We start from the raw sequence: 21756 nt of genomic DNA, 5'->3' as shown, positions 1-21756 counted from the left end.
TATGTATATGTACATATACACACTATTTTTAAAATTAGTATTCGTGTGTCTGGGTGTCTATGCGTATCTGTGTGTTATCTTGGCATGGAGCATGTGTGGAGTTTGTAGGAGTTGTAGGAGTTGGTCCTCTCGTTCTTCCGTGAGATCCGGAGGATCGAATGTAGGGATGTCCTCAGTGTTGGTCCAGGCACCTGTACCGGGAGTCACTTTTCTGGCTCATGTATGGTTTTCTGCAGGGGTCTCACTCTGTAGCCAGGCAGACCTCATACTCACCATCCAGCCCTGACGGTCTGATACTCAAGGTTAACCCCCGTCTCTGGTTCTTGGGTGCGAGAATTGTACACAGATCTGGCTGCTATATTTTTTCATTTGTATTACAGTTTTTATTCCTCCTTCCCATTTGGTTTTCTTGAGACAGAGTTTCATGTAGTAACACAGGCTGGCCTTGAGTTTACTATGTAGCTAAGGATGAACTTGAGTTTTGATTCTGCTGCCAATACCTCCTGACTATGAAGACGATAGGCATGTGCCCTGGAAAGAACTCTTAAAATGGTAATTATGTGCATATGTAAGTTTCTTCATGTGAGAATATGCATATGTGAGTGAGGCAACCATCATCAGAGGCCAGAAGAGAGGTCAGGTTCCTGGGAACTGGAGTCCCTAGTGGTTGTGAACTGCCCACGGTGGCTTCTGGGAACTGGAGTCTCTAGTGGTTGAGAACTGCCTGCCTCTGGGAACTGAAGTCAAGCCATCCCCAAGAGTGGCAAGCGCTCTTAGGCTCTGAGCCATAATTCAATAGCCTTTTGTTGTTGTTTTAAATATTTCGTTTGTTTTTGAGATGAGGTTGATGCCCTTGAACTTGTCCTAGCCTTCCAAGTGCTAGGATGGCAGGCATGATCCAGTAAACCTAGCAAGATGTCTTCTTTATTACATACTGGATTTTAGGTAATATGTGCTCATTTCTCAACGTTTTTTCTGTTTAGTTAAAACTATTTTATTTACTAAAATTGTAATTTTATCATGAATTTTAATAAAAATTAAGCTGAATTTATTATAATTCATCTTCAAAGTTTTCCTTAATATTTTAATTTATATTTCAATTTAATTCTTTTTTTTTCTTTTGAGATAGGGTGTTACTTGGCCCAGACTGGCCTTGAACTCAGAGTTAGCTGATCCTGGCCTTGAATTCCCCCTGATTATCCTCTCTCTAAGCTAACTCTAGTGCTGGGATTCCAGGTGTGTGCCACTATGCCCAACTCAAATTAACTTTTAAAACATCTGTAACTTCTAGGAAAAAGTTTTGATTGGTGTTTTGTTGGGAAGTATGTTAACTATAAATATTATAGTGTTTACAGACTAGGGATAGAAGGTTAACAGGAGAGTGTTATTTATTTAATTTTAGAAGGTTTAATGTAAGAAACTATTTTCAGGATAACCATTATGTTTAGGTGCTGGGGGTTCTCAACAGCAGAATTGGGAGCCCCTCAGAAGCCGCTGGAAACCTGTTTAATTGTACAAGGATTAAAAGTTTAATTGTACAAGGACTAAAAGTTTAGTTGTACAAGGATTAAAAGTTTAATTGTACAAGGATTAAAAGTAGTTGATTTTTGTCACAGTCACACTTTGGAACTCTTCTTGTTCCAGATGTGAAGAAGGATTTGGGCAGAGATGAATGGAGGTGGGAAAACAGCACAGTGCCTACATGAATTAAAGGCCACATCTGTATGGACCAAGGAAGGATCATTATGGTAGCAGAAGTGAAACTGATGGGCTATTGGGATGAGTTGGGCGGAGGGGGATGATAGAGTCAAGAAGGCATTGGATGACTGTGGCCTGAAGCTTAGTCGGCTGGTTGGAAAATAGTAGAAATCCCATAAATGAGGCAGCAGATTCCCAATGGAGCAGTGGGCTTTGGGTCTAAATTAGCCTGTCAGTGCTATCCAGATAGATGTGTTAAAGCAAACAATGAGATTACTGGGTCCAGCCCTTGGGAGAGTTCGTCCCAGGCAGAACTTATTGCAGGAGGTGTGAACACCCATGTCAGGGGAAAAGTCAGTTGAGAAGGCAAAAAGAGGCAGATCCCAGTTCATCGAGCTCCCGCTGGAGGAAAGGCATAGGAAGTGGGCAACAGATCAAAGGAAGCCAAGACATTAAGATAAACACTGAAGACAGCTGCTGAGTTAACAAGACAATGATGTAAAATTATTTCACAGACAACTGTCCTAATCTATGAGATAAACATAAATATGTAGATGATAGTGTAACAACGTGACCATTTAGCAAGACAACGTGAGCCCCGTTGAGGCCTTTGGCCAGGTTAGCAGCACCAGGATTTCATTCTCCCTCGTTGAGCAAGGCTCAGATCCAATAAACTTAAGCAGATGGTTCCCTTTCCTGACAGTCCTGTCAATGTTTTACCAGTGGTGTATGTGGTTGGCAGGCTGATGACATGGCCAGTGGGGTCTACTGCTGGATAAGGCCATCATGTCTCTCCTCTCCCAGCAGCCCTCTGTGAAAGCACCCAGCAGGGAAGTGTCCTGGTCAGTTTGAGATTTTTTTCTCTGTCCTCAACCAACATGTGCGTTGTCTTCAGGAGTTAGGGTCTTCCCATGGAGTTAATGGTGGGCAGCCAGGAGAAGTGACAATCGATTGGCAATCAATAAAAACTAAGAAAGAAGACGTTGGTGGTCACTGGTGTCATTGATCAAGTGGACCTAACAGACATCTACAGAACATTCCACCCAAACAGCAAAGAGTGCACATTCTTCTCAACGGCCCGTGGAACTTCCTCTACAGCTGGTGACTTGTTAGAACGCAAATGAAGTCTCAACAGATAAAGGAAAATTGAAAACACACACATCCAGTATACTCTTCTTACAGTGGAATAAAGCTTTAAAGTGAGGGAAATAGCAGTAATAAAAAGTATATAAATTCATGGGACGAGCCGGGCGGTGGTGGCGCACGCCTTTAATCCCAGCACTCGGGAGGCAGAGGCAGGCGGATCTCTGTGAGTTCGAGACCATCCTGGTCTACAAGAGCTAGTTCCAGGACAGGCTCCAAAACCACAGAGAAACCCTGTCTCGAAAAACCAAAAAAAAAAAAAAAAAAGAAAAAAAAAAAAAAGAAAAATTCATGGGACAACTAAACAGCACACCATGAGTGATTGTTGTCGGGGTTTTCTGTCCTGCCTGGTTCCCGCAATCATTTAGTCTCAAAGAAATCACACAGAGGTCTACATTAATCATAAACTGATTGGCCTAGTGGCTCAGATTTCTTATTAACTCTTATAACTTATATTAACCCATTATTCTTATCTGTGTTTGCTACTTGGCTCAGTACCTTATTAAGTAGGGAAGTCACATCTTGTCTCTTCTGTGGTCGGGTCAGGATTGCGGAGAAATGGGCTTCCTTCTTCCCAGCATTCTCCTGTTCTCATTGACCCGCCTCTACTTCCTGTCTTGTTGTCCTGCCTATACTTCCTGCCTGGCTACTGACCAGTCAGCATTTATTTAAAATATAATTGACAGAATACAGTTGTCCCACACCAAGTGATTAGGACTCATTGCAGAAATCAAGAAGGAAATAAAATCCTACAATTAAAATGAAAACACAACTTACCAAGTTCTCTAAGGTTTTTGTTTTGGTTGTTGATTTTCTGTGGTGCCAGTGACACATATTAGCATGTGTTCTGCCACTGAAGCTATTCCCAGCATGTAATATTTTGAGATCATAATATCTTTATGTAATTCAGGCTGATCTTGAGCTTGAGAGGCTCCAACCTGTGCCTCCATAACTCAGGAAGCACGAGTGTATACCGTCAGGCTTACCTCAATCTATTATTTGATTGGGTTGATCTGGAGGGAATGATATTGGCTGAAACCAATGAAGTATAAGTAAAACAAATTAAAGAGGTTTTCAACAGCCGCTCTTTTGTTGTTTCTCTTATTAAAGACACTGAAAAGGAATAGCAAATTCCACGACTTTGGTCTCCGTTTGTGTTGATATTACTAGAGATTTGTATTTTAAGTGGATATTTGAGTTCCTGCATGTATGTTTGTGCACTGAATGCGAGCTCCTTGGATCTAGAGGACAGAAGATGGTGTCAGAATCACTCCATCTGGAGTTACAGCATTTGAGAACTGTCTGATAGGAAGCCGACAACTAACTCTGGGCTCTTTGAAAGAGCAACAAGCATTCTTAACCATTGAGCCATCTCTCTAGCCCCCAAATCTGGACTTTTAAATAGGAAAATCCTTGTTCATTTTTATGGCCCAGATAAATTTTGGGATTGGATTGATGTGTGGTTCATAATATGACACGTGCCTTGACTTGCAGCACTGTTGGAGGAGAGGCACTAGGAAAACCACTAATTCTATAGTTACTGCAAAATTCTGATAAGCCCATGAAGACAATGGTGATGGTAAAAGAGCATTTCTAACTGTGATGGAGGAACCATGAAGGACACCTTTGTGTGCTAGGTTTGGCCAAGAGAAAAGCCTAGAAGTCAGAGTAGTTTTTAAGTCTTTAAATTACCCTTGAGGTGTGAGGTGAGATAAGGAGGAGAGAGCAGAGATAAAATCTAGCTTCCCTACAGGTCATTTAGAGGCTTTGGGTTGTGTCCTCAGAGTGAACGGAAACTATGGTTGACACTTAAGCAGAGAAGTAATCAGATCCCTTAGTTAGAATGTAAAGCATGTGTGTGTGTGTGTGTGTGTGTTTGTGCTCTCTCGTGAACACATGTCAGAAGATATTTGGTAGAGCTGGTTTTCTCTCCACTTTTACATGAATGCTAGAATCAACCTCAGATAATCAGGCTCCTGCAGGAAATGCCTTTACCTCGTAAGGCATCTTGCCAGCCTTGGTTTGAATGTATCTATTTCATTTTTAAATTATTCCCATACTGAGAATCAGATCTTGTTGAGATAAACACCCAGGCAAATGCTTTAGAACTGAGTGTCTCCCTGGGCTGCCCAGGTTGGCTTCGAGTTCCTTCCTGGGCCCCAGGGATCCTCCAGTTTGATTCTCTTCATTAAGAGGAACTACAGCTATGCACCTATGCTTTGGCCTCACTAGTTTTAAGCGTCACCAAAGAGCAACAACAGTTAAAATAAGTGTGGGAAGAGCTGTGAGGCAGTTCTGTCATTCCCGCTACAAAAGATGCCTAGGCAAGAGAGCCTAAGTGTCCACACAAAAAGTTCCCCTTTCAAAGGGAAAGCATAGTTTATTCTGTTACCAAGTATGAGTTACCGTGGCCCGGGGAACATGAGCCAGTTTGTCCCAAACAGCATGCTCCAATGTGGTAAGAGTTTCATGAGGATTTTATAGTTACGGAACAAAAGAAAGTCTTAAGTCATGCTTCAGATACCATGGTGGAAACAGCAGGAAGTTGAGTTACAGTAAAGACGAAAAATCTTTGCTATGGGTTTCAGATGCCAGCTGATCACATCATTAACTTGGCTTGTTGGAAGCCAGCAGTCTGTTACGTTCATGCGTTCAAGGGTTCAGGTGACACATCACAAGGATATTAGGTCAGAAGCGGGTGGGAGCTGAGATAATTTGACTCCAAATTTGTGAGATATGCCAACTCTCAGATGACTCAGCCTTGTGGAATCAATAACAAAGGTAATCCTCTTTTCCCTGGTAGCTTTTGTTCACACAAGGTCAAGGCTAGCCTCATCACTGTGAAATACAGCAAAAATGATCTGTGCATAAAGAGTATGAAGATCGGATCCCTACATAATGATGTTTTCCATGGGCTGGGAGATCTAATAGCTCTTTCTCCAAGTAGTTACTTTCTGTTAATTGGAGCATTCGGGGTTTCTCACTAAATCCTTTTAGTTTAGTTTTTGTTTTTGTTTTTTTTTTGTGTTCGAGACAAAATCTTTTTGTGGTCTGTCTGGCCATGGATTTACCATGCATCAGCCTCTTTCTTTTGTTTCCCAAGTGCTGATATCACGGGCATGTGCCGTCCTAAGTATTTTATACAGCCACTCAGTCAAACAGTTGCTCACGGCCTAGACGAGGAGTCCGGACTTCCCGTTCTGAACGAGGAGACCCTGCTCTGATATCGTAAACAGAGTGGTGAACTATGAAGCAGGTGGAGATGAAACCGAATCAACAGAAGTGGGGTAGTCGGGCCTCCATTCTCGAGATGCCCACTTTCAGAGCTTCCAGGAACTATTTCCAAGAAATGATTACAAGAAGATCCAAGAGGGGCCTGGAGAGATGGCTCAGAGGTTAAGAGCATTGCCTGCTCTTCCAAAGGTCCTGAGTTCAATTCCTGGCAACCACATGGTGGCTCACAACCGTCTGTAATGAGGTCTGGTGCCCTCTTCTGGCCTGCAGACATACAGAATATTGTATACATAATAAATAAATAAATAAATAAATAAATAAATAAATAAGAAGATCCAAGAGTTGTTGGAATGAAGGGGGCAGTTGTCGATGAAAGGTGGTGCTTCCCCAAGATGTGTACTACCTGGAATCTACCAGAATTGCCAAGATCAGTGGTTTTTCTCTTCATGAACTCCCTAATATTCTAGCTAAAAGCACCATTTGGCTCTTACAGTTTCTCTTTTCTTGATCTGGAGACCATCTTTGTCTCAAAGTGAGCGAGTTGGGGTAGACTTTTCACACCAGCTTGTCTTTCTTCCTTGGAGGAGTGTGTCCTCAGCTCCTCTCCTCTCCATTTATTCATCCTTTATTCTGATCTGAGTAACCAGGGATTAGTCACACATCTGCAGATGTTTGGGAACAGCCCAGCTTTGCTTTCTTCATTTGTCCATTCAACAGCCCGTATCGGTGCTTCTATTCCATACACTTTCATAAATGTCAAGGAAGTTGGAATTGTAAACATATATATGTGCTCATGAAGTTGGCATTCAGAAATGGGATTAAAAGTCTCCAATATATCTGGATAATTGCTATACAATGCTCAATTGGTAGAGCGTGTGTCTAGCATTCAGAAGGCCTGGGTTCAAGCTCCAGAAATGAATAAAACCTGATGTGTTTGGCATACACCTGTGAGCCCAGTACTCAGGGAGTGAAGGCAGCACAACGGAAGTCCAAGGCCATCCTTGGCTACATACTGAGGTCTAGGCTATCATGGGTAACGTGAAACCCTGTCTCAAGGAAGGAAGAGAAATTCTTGTTGTTCCAAATGGACATGACCCAGTCCTCTTATTTTTTGAAGTTAGTTTTAATAAGTAGCTCTAGTAGGTGTGACTTGCCTGGCTTTCTTCTTCAGCAGCTTTCATGTTCACTGAAGGCACAGATGCACCCTGGCTCTTCTCTGATTCTGGCCCAGCTGCTGCAACTCTGTTCCCAGGCTGTGGTAGTGGCTGTGTTGTCTTGACCATAGTTACCCTGGTGTTTACTAATGCCTTGCACTCAAGACGTTTATTCTCATGCTTGCTTCTCGGAGACTGTGACTCACTGGTTGTTATTCTAGCTCCCCTGTTTCAGATGGATACTCATGCCTGTGGGAGTAATCATATCAACCAGCATGCACATGAATAGGGCGACCTGAAAGCCATGGGGGATGTCTGATGTCTACTGAACAAGGCACCAATCTATGAATACAGCATGATATCATTAGGAGATTTTTTTTTTTCAGTAGTCTTTGGTCCCATGTCTCTGGGTTATTGAGCCTCCAAGTTCTAGAAGATTAGACCCAGGCTAAAGGCCCCCCTTAATCCCACCTCCCACGTTGGCTAATTTGTTACTTCCAGAGCCGTTTTCTTTGGGTGTCTTGTCCTTTGTGAGGATGAACAAGCAAGCCTTGGAGAAAATTGTCATGCGGTGTGTACAGCCACAGCTGTGAACATGGAACATGGCTGGTGCGGTCAGGAGAAAATTTTAAGTTTGATTTCATCTTAATTAAAACTTGAATTGTCACCAGAGCCATTGGCTGTAGCTACTGCACTGGAACATATAGTTCCTTGTATGTCAACAGCTCTAGATGTAGCATCAATGAATGTGGTCTGCATTCCTGTGTTTTTAAGTCATCAATGAAGTAGCATTTGGCCTGACAGAACATTAACTTTGAGGCCTGGGGTTAGCTCAGTTAAAACCTGTGTGAACCTTCAAAAATCTCCATCTCCAGTCTCCACCCCTCTTTCCTTCTTGGTTTCTTTCTGTCTTCAAACATTTTTTTTAAAAAAGATTTATGTTTATGAGCGTTCTTTCTGCATGTACACCATTATTCTGGAGGAAGGCTTCAGATCCCACTGTAGATGGTTGTGCACCACCATCTCTGCAGCCCCTCTTGGTTTCTCTCCAATGGAGAGATCTGTAGTTCCCTCTCATTGTAAACTTGAAGTGAGATAATGCCTGCCATCACACTTTTTGGACCTGCCCTTACAGAATTTTGCTTGTGTATTATTGATCTTCTTGTCGCTGTGGCAAAATACATGACAAATTCCACTGAGAGAAGTGTCTATATTGGTCCACGTTTTGAGGGTACAGTCCGTTTTAGCAGGGACTGTATGGTAGCAGGAGCTTGAGACAGCTGGTGACATCGCCTTCGGTCAGAAAACCATGAGATGACTGTGTGTGTTCAACTTACTTTCTCCTTTTTATTCAGCCCAGGACCCCAGTCCATAGAGTAGCGTTACCCATATTTAAGGTGTGTTTTCCCATGATAACCCAATCTAGAAAATCCCACAGCCATGCCCTGAGATTTGTCACCTATGTGACTCTGGATTCTAAATAGACAGTTTTAACCATCAGAGCTTGTTCTTAGTCGTAAGAATAAAGTATGCTCATTTGGAACAGAGAAATGGTGTATTTTTGTGCGCGTGAATGCTTCTCCCCAATGTTTAGCGTGTCTGTGTGTGACAATACTTACACTACCAGTAAAACGGGAGCTTCGGAGCTTGTGTGGGTCATATGTGAACAGGCTGAATTATTAAAATATTTCTTGGCTGCAGCTCCCCTCTAACGGCTGGAAGACACTGCCTGGCAACAGGCATCCTGGTCCTCGGGCTCTTACCTCTTAACCCCTTTGCAGCAACTTTCCCTGGTAATACGGATAAAAGGGGAGGAGTTTGAAACATTACTTTATAAGATCATTTGAACACACACATATGTATTTAAATACATAAAATTAAACATATGTATTATATAAATAAATATAACTAAATATATATTTATATGAGTTATGCCATATGGGGTGACAATGCACCCCTCTTCCCCAGGAGCCAGAGACTACCAAAACTGCAGGGTCAGGCATAGGAAACTTCCCTACAGGCTGTTGGTTGAAGGAGTCAGGAGATTCCCCAAACAATAATAGGTGCTTCCATTGCCCATGGTTGCCTACCAGAGTGAAGGTAAGACTCTGTTGCTGAAAACATCCCCTACTTCAGACCACACCAGAACAGTGAAACTGGAGCTGACCTGGATGTCTTCCGCCTGGGAGCTAGCTCTCATAGAATCAAAAGTTACTGTGCTGGCTGCCAAGGGAGACAAGCAATGAGCGGTTCTACACGGCCGGCCACCGTAAAATCTAGAGCCAACACATTGACCATCCCAGCAAGACATCTTTATTTGAGCAATAGTAGTGTTCGCTGTCTAATTAGACACTCAGGAGGAGGGAATCCATGCCTGGTACTGTGAACCTAGCCAGCTGCCTGTTGCTGGAGAGGTCATAGACCCTGGAGCAGAGCCTACTGCCATCATTTTCCTAAACCAATATAGTCTCTAACTGCACTCCAAAGCCTCATCCTTCTACCCCTAGGTAAGTGGAGCTCTCACCCTTCATCAGGTAGAGACCACCAATCACCAAAGCTCACTACTGGTCAAAATGCAGAGAAGTGACCATGGGGTTCTCAGCCACAAATGAGACATGGGGCTTTATTTTATATTTTTAAAAGATGATCTCATGTATCATAGTCTGGTTTTGAGCTCTCATGTGATTGAGGAGGGACTTGAACTTCTGACTCTCCTTTCTCTTCTGGAGTGCTGAGCTTTTAGGCGTTCCTCCCCACCCAGTTTGTCCAGTGACTGAGTCCATCCCCAGCCCTCTCTATTACTTCCCTCTTCTCCTCCTTTCCCTGCAACCCTAGCTCTCTCCTCCTCCTGTTCCTTCTCCCTCCTCCTCTCCTCCTCCCCATCCTCTTTGGTTTTTGTTTTTTCGTTTGTTTCTTTAGAGATAGGATTTCATGAATTTTTGCTCTTTCCTCTCCCACCTTCCCTAAACCAGGCCTGATTTATACAGAACTGGACCAAATCCAGGACTTTATGTATGCTAGGCAAGCAGTGTGCCATTTGTGATCCCAGTACCTGAGAGCCTGAGGCAGAAGAATCAAAGGAGCTCGAGACCAGTCGGAGCTATCTAATGGGGACGGACACACACACACACTTTCACACCTCAGCTGTCAAAGAAAGTGGATATTTTGAGGGAGAATTGTACATTGGAATAATTACTTTAACACCAGGTCACTGCTGGGAATTTTGTGATAAGGACTGAGAAGGTATCTAAAGAGATGCAGTTGATAATCATTTTAAGGGTGTGTGGGCCTAGAAGTGTCTGCGAATGGAGGAAGGCTGTGCATCCTCACCAGTTTCAGAGTCTTTGTGGTTCCATGTCAGATGTGCGTCCTCTGGATGTGCGTCCTCTGGATGTGCGTCCTCTGGATGGCGTCCCGTGTGGGTGATGGAGACCACAGAATAGTAGCTAACACTCACAGAGGATGCTGGCTTGATACAGTCCAACAGGATCAGGGCTCTGGTGAAGACTGTAGAATGTGAAGAGGTGATGCTCTGGGTAGCACCTACCCCAAACCCTCTCAAGGGTCAGGACTGTTTCCTCCTTCCTTGTTTAGGAGGAAGGGTGTTATCTTCTACTCGTCCTTGGCCTACTGCCTTGTTCAGAACTAGAGCTCAACACCCACCCTGAAAGGCAGGTTTGGTAGAGAATTAGAGGGAAACAAGGGGCAGCTGCCCTGTGGAACTGAGAGGGAAGGATTGGCACTGAGTAAACTCAGGGGACCCCAGCATGGGACAAGGAGTTTGGAGCTGGGGCTCTGGTGTGTTTGTGACTGGGCAAACCAAAGGAATATTTGGTTTGTCGTGGAAACTGTGGAACTCTCTTCAGGTAATTGCTTGTTGTTAGTTATTCTCTGAGAGTCTAAGTGACTCAGGCCAGCCTTGAACAGCTGACAGGCTTCCTCTTCCTTGTAAAGGCTGAAATTACAGGGGTATTTCAGCACGCCCAGCAAAGCATTATGTTTTTATTTTAATATGTTAGGTGTGTGTGTGTGTGTGTATGTGCGTGTGTGTGTGTGTGTGTGTGTAGGAGGAAGACAATGACAGACTCTCTCTTATTATAGCCCAGTCTAGCCTTGAATTTATCATCCTCCTGCCTCAGGCTTCTGAATGCCGGAGCTACAGAAATGTATCATTTTGTCCAGTTCTATGAGGTCATACAGTCAGAGAAAAGATGAGATCCATTCATGTTTCAGAAATATTTATGACACCCGTCTTCTTCGTTTGTTCATGTTGCTATAGCAAGTGATACCTTAGAGTGGTAATTTATAGAAGTGGGAATCGGTTCCTCCCAGGGCTGGATCATGGAGGTGATGGCCCTGCCTGCATTTGCAGTGTGGCACTCTTGCTGGGCTTGTCTGTCCTCACATGGTGGACCAAGAAGACTGCAGTACTTTCTTCAACCTCCCCAAATGCAGTCTTGGCTCTTTCTTAATATCTGCCACACAGGATGGAACCAATGCTTTTGTGGGGATTGGGCACATGTCTGCCTCCTAACTGTGCTCCATCCACCACCCACCACCCATTTTTATTATTATGTTCTGTTTTAATTTTTGTTATTTTGAGACAGGGCTTCTCTGTGTAACAGTCATGGCTGTCCTGGAACTTATTCTGTAGACCAGGCTGGCCTCAGCAAACTCGCTGAGATCTGCCTGCCTCTGCCTCCCAAGTGCTGGGAATAAAGGTGTGTACACTTCCAACTGTAAATGAGACAAGCGCCAAGTCAGATTATATTCTACCTTTACTATTAAGAAAGAAAGAAAGAAAGAAAGAAGGAAGAAAGAAAGAAAGAAAGAAAGAAAGAAAGAAAGAAAGAAAGGAAAGAAAACGGAAACAGAAAACATTGCCTCTAGAGGGCTCTGGCAATGGATGCCATATTGAAATGGTATCAGTAATAAATTTTTATACGCTGTAAGTTTTTCCATGCTCCACCATCTTTGGTACATATGTGCTGGGGGTTTGCCAAGTGGGAAGACTGTCATGTCTAGAAGTTGTGGGAGTCCTTACCGGAGAAGCCACACCTACTCTTGTTTATTTTACCCATCTTCCTTCCAGACCTGAACAGTTTTCTTTTTCAATCTTTTATTTCCCACTTTCCCCTCTCTCTCCTTCTCTCCTCCCCTCCTTGCTTCATTTTGTGTCACTCTTTCAGTAAGAATCACAAATTGTCCTCCAGCAACTGTAAACCAGGAAGGATAAACCAGGAAAATATAATCCTCATTAGCTTAAAACAATGACATGCGATGCGGTGTCGCCTCATGTTGGTTTAACCATATCCTGTAATTTGAAGTGGGGTAAGATGCTCCTCTGGTTAAGTCACTGCTCTGGTGCTGGTTGCTATAAGAGTTTCAAGAATATAGATTTCAAAAACACTGAAAGAGTAATTCCAAACAAATGCAGCCGCGCTCTGCATACTTGAAACATATTGTCTGAATTTATCTTAAATCTCCGTGTTCCAGAATGTTTCAATGTGCATGGGTTCGGCCTGGCCGGTGGTTTCTTCATCCATCTCTATCCTGGGTGGATTGTGTGGAGCAGAATGGAATGGCTTCCATATGGTCCCACTTTGTTGTAGTTTGTAGGGCCTCTGGGTTGGAACCATTTGATCAGAGAAGTCCACCGTCACAGGAATTTGGCTAATGTCAAAACCCGAAATATATCCATGTGCACATATATCTGGTTGGAATGAATCTATTCCTGTTTGAACTAGCGGCATTCTTCCGTGTGTTAATTGGTAGTTCTTGTTCCTAAAGTATTGATGAAATTGAGTGTGTGGTTCAAGGCTGATGTTGACAACCATTCCCAGTTAAAGCCATGAGGGGATCCGTCATCTTTCCAGAAATGGACAGAGATTGTGATGCAAAGATTGCCATGTGCAGAAATGTAAATCTTAAGCTTGAAGAGGAAGCTCGCTGTGTGCTTTATACTGTATCTCCTTTTTCCTTGGTAGAAGAACTTGAAAGTACAGGGGAGTGGTGTGAGCCATCTCAGTTTAGGTATTGCTATCTGAGGTGGGCGACTGTGACCTGGGCTGAGAAGGTCATTAGTTAGGGGTAAGCAAAGCTTCCCAGGGCATCTCTCCCTTTGGGGCCTTCCTTCCTGTTTCTTCCTTTTCCTTCTATTGCTTTTCCTCCACTTCCTCACATTTCCCCTTCCCCCTCTGCTCTTCCTCTTTCTGTCTGTGAAACCACGTGCTCCAAGTCTGTGTATCTGGCCTGCCTTCCCTCCTGGTTCCCTGTGAGTGTTAGCCGAATGAAAGCCAGATGGACCAGCAGTTCCCACTGTTATCTCCCAGCAGACTCTGGCACGCCTCCTCCTCTCCCTCCTTTCTTGGCATGACACGACTATTTGCCTTTATTTAGGGAGACTGTGTTCGCTGCTGTACCTCTTCCTTCCGCCGCAGTGCAAGCGGAGAGCCATTCATTCTGTTCTTGCCAGGGTTGGTTGAGGAGAGTAGAGTGTGCGGTGGGTTTATTAGGGAGCAGTTTGAAGCCCGCCTAACTTATTTATTTTTCTAAATAAGTGATTACGGTGCTGCTGTTAAGGACTCTGGGGTAGCAGTATGAAGACTTTTTTTTCCCACAGTAAGGTAAAGTCAAGCAAGTTGTGCTTGTGTCTCTCCTGACTTTCCCCGGGGACACTTCTCTTACCCTAGAGTGACTCGGGGTTAAGCCAGTGGTAGAGAGAGGGGAACAGCGCCAGACACTGCTGGCTCTGTCATGAAGCAAAATGCACTTATTACATTGATGTTGATTTTATTATATCATCACTGATATCGTATCAACATCAGTTCAACTTTTAAAATGCTCTATTATATTGCTTCCCCACAGCCTATAATATTTTTTTGACAGGGTCTTAGTAATTCTCAGGAGTTTAGGCCTCTGTGTAGGATAGTACAACCTCCAATTTCAATCACTTCTCCTGCCTCTGCCTCTCAAGTGCTGGGATTCTTGGCATGTGCCACTCAACTTGGGTAGGAAATTGCTTTTGTTTGTTTGAGATGTGATCCTAGGTGTTTCAAGCTGCCCTTGAACTCCTGATCCCCTTGCCTTCACCTCCCACCTGCAGGGATTACAAACCTGTGCCCTGAAATCTGCCATAACACGTTGCTTTGAAGAGAGATGAACTAGGTTTGGGTTTTTGTTTGTTTGTTTATTTGTTTGTTTGTTTTAGACAGGGTTTCTCTGTACAATAGCCCTAGCTATCCGGGAACTAGCTGTGTAGATCAGGCTGACTTGGAATTCAGAGATCTGCCTGTCTCTGCCTCCCGAGTGCTTAGGTTTGGGATTTTAAAGTAGTGATCTGCGGGTTTACACTTTCATTTAATAAGTGACTTTAAAATACTCGTTTATTTTAATTTTACATGTATGTGTGTGTGTGTGTACCTCATGTATGTATATGTACCATGTGTGCACAATCCCTAGGAATACAGATAAGGGCACTGGATCCTTTGGAACTGGAGTTACAGATGATTGTGAGCCACCATGTAGGTGCTGGGAACTGGATCCAATAAGTCCCCTTAACCACTGAGCCATCTCACCAGCTCTCTTAATATTTGACTTTTATGTAAATTGAGAGTTACTTGTTATAATTTTCATAACAGTTTAAAAACTCTGCTCTGAGTAGTGTATAATTTTATGCTTTGAAAAGAGTACAAGTGTAAAATTTTGTGTCTAAAGTTGTAGAAGTTCCTCAAAAACATTTTTTGAAGTATCTGTCATGTGTTTGTATAAAATTGGACCCAAAGAAACAAACAAGAAATCATTTCATTTTTAGCGAGAACTCTATTGCCTTGAAAATTATATTAGAAATAGGTGGAAAAGTCAAAGGAAAAATATACTTAGAAGCCCCACGTCCACACTGCCATTCATTCCTAGGGGCCTGAAGCAGGAGGAAGATGCAGGTTTGAGGCCAGGCTGGCTTACATGGAGAGTTCCCAGGTCAACCTAGACTGTAGCCTGAAACCCTGTATCAAAGAGCTAGTACACGTGGGCAAGAGGAGGAGTATACTTGCATGAGAACAACTTGGGCTTATAAGTGGCCACCGTTGGGTATTTGGGTTTGTTCAGGGCCCTTCTTTTGCTGTTCATCAGCTTTTCTTTGGGGCTTCATATACTAACCTTATTAAGTGGAGTGCTGGTCTCAAGCATGTAGCAGGACATAAATTCACACATTCTATATAAAGAACAGATCAACTTCGCTGTGGACAGAGCGTTTCTGTGTTTTTCATGTAGGGCAGATAAAACTGAAGATCCGGGAAACATAGCTTGTTTCATTTAATCGACCAGAAAACCAAACAAGGCAAGGGTAGGAGGTGTTGCAGGAATGCACTGTGAAGGGCGGCTCCTGCCAGGACCTCACTGCTTCCCTGACATTCGTTGGCTGTGGCTCTGTGGCTCCTGAGCTGTCAGGAGAGGTTCATTACGTCTGTCTCCCTCATCTGTTTTCTGCTCCTCGCTAATGTTGGCTTCGGCTCTGAGTGAAGTTGTGCTGGTGCATATAACACCAGGAAGGTAGCATCTGCCGATCCAGAAATAACAATAGGGTATTATAGCCTGGTTACAAATGAGGTCCCGCCATCTGTGCTACACCTTCTCAAGTGGGACTTGGATGGGGAAAAATTCTGCCTTAAACTTCCATAGATAAGTGTGTTTTACTGATAGAAGATGCTGAATTTCTTGTGTTTGTGTGCCTCTGCAAAAGACAGACCCCGCTTGAGAGTGGGGTGGTTAAGGGGTGAAATAACGTGTTCCTGGTGACATTCCCAGATCGGACTGAGAAGCACTCCACAATGCCAGACTCACCTGTGGATGTGAAGACGCAATCTCGGCTGACCCCTCCAGCGATGCCACCTCCCCCAACGACTCAAGGAGCACCAAGAACCAGCTCATTTACGCCGACAACATGTAAGTACTCAGCTTTGAAGTTTTCAGTTTTGAAGGTTCAATTGAATTTTTTTTGCACGTAGAAAACAATCAAGGAAAAATAAAATCCTGTATCAATGCTTTATGCAGAATCGAGTGCAAAAACCTTGAAAGTTTGCCAGTAGGTAATGGTTATTGAACCCAAACAAAAGTGTCATGTTTTAGGAGTAATTGGCACAACTGTGCATATTTGCCTGCCTTTATATTATTTCTTTAACATTATAATCTGCTACGATTTGAGCAAATGAATAATATTACATTTGTTCTCTTGCTCTGGTTAGGCCTATGATTTTTAATTCATGATAATGTAGAGCTAGCTCTTTATTTTGGTTGTTCAGTTTCACTTAGAACACAAAAAATATGCTATAATTATTTCTAGTTACTTCTCCCTTGCTTTCTTTTATGTCAAGTAGCTAGAAATAATGTTAAAATAAAAAGAGCTCACATTCTGAACCTTAAAAAGGCCATTGCTTGGTGCAACAGTTACCTACAGAAACTTTCTGAATTCAGCAGCATGATTTTTGTCACGAACCTGCCGGGCTTTTATCCAAACCTATTCCATTTGCATTCAGCTCAGGTCCTGGTCTCTGAGTCGAGTCATTGGGGTGTCCTTCCTCCTGCAGCATTCCAGAAAGGGACAGTAAATTCTGACCACCAACTAACTTCCCCATTCTAGTGGAGGTACTCGGTAGGATGACTTTAATCAGTCTCACGGTTCTGGTTAAAAGTGACATTAAAGCTTTGTGAAGCTAAACAATGTTTATCTGTTCTCGATGATACTATTAATGGACCCTGTGCCATGAAATCATATGAATGAAAAATATCTAATAGGCAAAAATAAATCCATGAGTCTCTAAAGGTACATGCCCCAAGCTTTCCTGCAGGACCCCGCTGCCCTTCAAAAGAGCCTTCCAAATGTGGATGGGCAGAAGGCTGTGACATGCCAAGTTGTAGCCTGTCATCCAATGGTTTGTTATCCAAAGTCATGGTGACAGGTGTATGTCTCTTCTGACAAGACCCGATGAGCTAGTGTTGATAGGTAACTTTGTTCTTTGTTGAGATTAAAGAACATTTAATTCTCTGTTCTGCTTTTGCTTTTGAGAAAGGGTCTCCTGTGTAGCCCATGCTGCCCTCAGACTTGCTATATTATAGTCAAAGATGACACTGAACTTTTTATCCTCTTGCCTAATCTCCCAAGTGCTGGGATAGCAGGAATATGCCACAGCACACACACCTCCACTTCTATGTTCATTCTTACAGACCATCATCTTCATGTTCAAATATGTTCAAGTAAGGCCATCATCTTGATGTTTAAATAAGTTGTTCAGGAAGGAATTTAGTAAATTAACTACTAATCCATGCTTTGGGTTAGTTTGAGTTATCCCTTTTCCCATCCTTAAAATAGCTCCTTAGTAAATCCCAACCCATTCTGTCTTCCTATGTAAAACTTAACATTTCCCCCTAAATAAATGGTTAAGAAATAAGAGGGGAAGAAAATAGCGTCTCATTGGGTGGAATAAGGTTAAAACTTGAAAGTCCTCTCCCTGTAAACACAGCTGTCAGTTGTGTGTACATGATTAAAAATGCTCAGTGATAAATCTAGTCCCCACCAAACGTACACTTTCTCTCAGGGACCGGTTTGGGGAGAAACCGTCCTGTTCTACTGATGTAAGCCTGTGACAAAAGCCTGGCTTCCAAAGCTGTTCGTGCTACGTTTGAAGCATTTCAGGTGGTTGGCATATGTGCACACGGGAGGCAGGGGTGGCTCCGTGCGGCAGCAGGCTCCATTTATTATCAGCTTCTGTGCAGCAGGCTGCCCCTCACTGTGAGCAGGAGACTAAGCTGACAGAGTTCCCCAGGCCGGTGATGCCATGATGGCCAAGCATTTCGCCAAGTGTCCCAATATTTTTGAAAACACACAACCACTAGATTTCAGGACAAGGACCCCTAGTGGCAGTTCCCTCATTCATTCTCTTTGTACACTGATTTACTTTTCTCCTTTTGGTTTTATGCCCTTGACAGTAACGAATGGCACGAGCCATTCACCTACAGCCTTGAATGGCGCCCCCTCACCGCCCAATGGCTTTAGCAACGGGCCTTCCTCTTCCTCTTCCTCTTCTCTGGCTAATCAACAGCTGCCCCCAGCCTGTGGTGCTAGGCAACTCAGCAAGCTGAAACGATTTCTTACTACCCTGCAGCAGTTTGGCAATGACATTTCACCGGAGATTGGAGAAAGAGTTCGCACCCTCGTACTAGGACTGGTGGTAAGCGCGCAGAAATCTGTTTTCTGGGACAAGAGGCCATGTGTGCCTTGGGAGTGGGGCAGGTAAGACAAGAAAAGTAGATGCCCCAACCCCACAGCAGTTTCTATGTCTTCAGGTATTGAGCAAGTCTATCTGATTCTACAGTAAAGTGTTTTTCAGTTCTGCATTCTAAACGGACTCTACTGTAGTCAATATTACTATTGGACTGATAACAATATAGGGATACAGTCAGTTGTTGACTTGCTCATAAGTACATGTATGTGTATACATATGTGTGCATAGATGTGTTTATATGCTATGTATTACATGGATATGCATATAGACATATATGTGTGTGTGTTTGTACAATATACACATGAGTTTGTAGATCCTTCTCATAAGCATAGTCTCCTGGCATGGTTAAGGGCTATCTACAGTAATAGAGTGGTTTGTTATGTTAATGAGTCACTTAATCCAATTGAATGCCTATTTTAATGTCCTTGCTTTAAGAACTTTACTACTGGCTTAGATGAACAAGAATTTATGACAAGTAATACATTCTTCTTTCCTGTAGTTTCGTTCTTAAGGCTAAGTGCATTAAAAATTTTATTGCGAAACAGACGTAAAATTTGCCATTTTTAACTGTACCATTCACTGGCATTACAAATACAGACACATTGTACAGTTGGTGCCCCTCATGCATCTTCAGACCCAGAGCTACTGTGTGTGCAGACAGAGAGAGAGAGAGAGAAAGGGGGGAGTGAGTGAGAGAGCAGTCATGTGTGTGTGGGGGTTCATTCATACACACATGCCTCTGTGTGTGTGTGATGTGTATGTGTGAAGTGTGTACATGTGATGTGTATGTGTGTGTGTATGTGTGATGTGTGTGGGGGGATTCATTTATACACACATGCCTCTGTGTGTGTGTATGTATGTGTGTGTGTGTGCATTGGTTCATTCATACACACATGCCTCTGTGTATGTGTGTGTGTGTGTGTATGTACGTGTGTGGGGGGGAGTTCATTCATACACACATGCCTCTGTGTGTGTGTGATGTGTATGTGTGTGTGTATGTGTGATGTGGGGGGGGGTTCATTTATACACACATACCTCTGTATGTGTGTGTGCGTATGTATGTATATGTGTGTGTGCATAGGTTCATTCATACACACATGCCTCTGTGTGTGTGTGTGTGTGTATGTATGTGTGTGGGGGGGTTTATTCATACACATGCCTCTGTGTGTGTGTATGTGTTTGTGTGTGTGTGTGTTGAGGACACTGGGCATGGAAACCAGGGTCCCGCACATGCTCAGCAAGTGTCCTTTTCCTGACCTACACCCTCAGCCTTCTGGCATTGTTCCGTTTTCTCGGCTGAAACCTGTACTCATCAGAGAGTAGTCCATTTCTCTCCCACCTGTTATTGTCTAGTAACAATTAATTGAGTCTGTTCCATAGCATATGAGGGCTGCAGAGTCTGCTCCTCCTCTCTCAACTTCCTGAGTTCTAGGATTACAGAGCTTGTGGGCCCTTTTAGTTTTATTTTTTAAATAATCTTAAACTAATTCTTTTTATCTATTATGTATGTATGTATGTACATATGTTTTTTAAGACAGGGTTTCTCTGTGTAACAGCCCTAGCTGTCTTGGAACTATTCTGTAGATGAGGCTGACCTCGAACTCACAGAGATCCGCCTGCCTCTGTCTTGTGAGTGCTGGGATTAAAGACATGCGCCACCACCACCAGGTTTAAACTAACTCTTTACTGTAGGTAGAATTATTTAAATTATTAGTTTAAAAATAAATTATTTGTCCTGGCATATTCCACTGTTCTGTATATTATCAAAGTGGAAATGAGAGCATATGTCCTCTTTTAACTCCTTACCTTCAAGTCATTTTATCTTAATTGTGGTTTCTGATACAAACAATTCCGTAGTCCTTAGGAAGGCTGTGGCCCCAGTGCTGAGTCATGGGGTCCCCTTCCCTCCAGGCCTGAAGTGGAACTGACAAGCATCCCCCAGATGACTTATTGTCATTATGTGGAGTGACCATGGGCAAAACAGGACCAAACACAGGCCTTGGATCACCACTGCCTGCATTTAATAGCTTCGCATTTAAAGAAGGAAGAATGTCAGGTTTCCCAGTCTGCCAGCTCCTCTGTCCCCAGGACAGAAGGTGACTTTTGTAGTAGACATGCATCCCTGAATTTGATGTCCTCGGTCAGTTTCTTATATCCTCCTCTACATTTATTGTCTCCTCGCTTCTCCTCCTTCCCCTTCCTTCCCCTCTCCCTTTTTCCTTCCCTTCCTTCATTTTTTATGAGTTAGGGTCTCTCACTCTATAGCATTGGTTGTTCCAGAATTCACAGGCTGGCCTTGAACTCACTGAGATCTACCCACCTCTTCCTGCTACATGCTGGGATCAGTAATGTGAGCAACATGCCCGGCTCTTTATTTTTATTTTTTAATTTGTGTAATATATAGGGCCTTCCAGCATGTCAGTAAGCCAAGGAGCTGCAAAGCAAATCCACAGCAATAACAGAAAACCTTTTTCTTTTTTCTTTTCTTCCTTTCTTTTTATTTTCTTCTCTTCCCGTCCCTCCGTCCCCTTTTTTTTTTTTTTTTTTTTTTTTTTTTGGCACAGGATCTCACTGTATAATCTTGGCTATGTCCTATAGTTTCATATGTAGGTCAGGCTGGCCTTGAACTCACAGAATCTGCCTGTCTCTGCTTCTCAAGGGTTGGGATTAAGGACACACTACCCCACACTTGGCCTAGAAGTGACTATTTGTTCGGTGAGTAGAGACTTCTAGATTTTGAGGAAAGGTTTCAGGATATCGTCCAGGTTGCCCAAGGGTTTGAAATGTAGCTGGGACTGAACTTGAACTCTTACTCTTCATGCCTCAGTGTCCTATGTGGGAGATTGTAGGAGTGCAGTGTGGGCCACCTTGTCCTGCTCAGACCCTGGGACATTTGATTGGCCACCTTGTCATAATTAGATGCACTTCAGTAACTGCAGATTTTAGAGCACAGTAAGCCATGGGACATGATCTTCGCTTTATGAAGACTGTAGATTGCACATTGGAAACTCGGCATCTTTTGTCTGTTATTATACTGCCTTGTACCAATATCAGTAACCGAATGGTTTCAGTGTTTTTAGTATTTACTGAGGAAAGTGTGAGTATAATTCATATTTTCTCCCCAGAACTCTACGTTGACAATTGAAGAATTTCATTCCAAACTGCAAGAAGCCACTAACTTCCCACTGAGACCTTTTGTCATCCCGTTTTTGAAGGTACTGTACAGCTCATTGATCTGGAAAGCATTC

The 21756-nt window shown here is 43.2% G+C and overlaps 1 protein-coding gene across 6 annotated transcripts in view; it reads left to right on the top strand.

The window, feature by feature from the left end:
* Runx1t1 (RUNX1 partner transcriptional co-repressor 1) overlaps positions 1–21756 on the top strand; it is a 142537-nt gene that overhangs the window by 71723 nt on the left and 49058 nt on the right. For all 6 annotated transcript variants that reach the window (XM_057790528.1, XM_057790529.1, XM_057790531.1 and 3 more), the window contains 3 exons: positions 16035–16172; positions 18213–18454; positions 21634–21723. In XM_057790528.1, coding sequence (XP_057646511.1) covers positions 16035–16172; positions 18213–18454; positions 21634–21723 — 470 coding nt within the window. The remainder of the gene's footprint in view (positions 1–16034; positions 16173–18212; positions 18455–21633; positions 21724–21756) is intronic.

The sequence above is a fragment of the Chionomys nivalis genome, chromosome 16, assembly GCF_950005125.1.
Source record: "Chionomys nivalis chromosome 16, mChiNiv1.1, whole genome shotgun sequence".
NCBI lineage: Eukaryota > Metazoa > Chordata > Mammalia > Rodentia > Cricetidae > Chionomys > Chionomys nivalis.
This window is presented reverse-complemented; position numbering and strand designations above follow the sequence as displayed.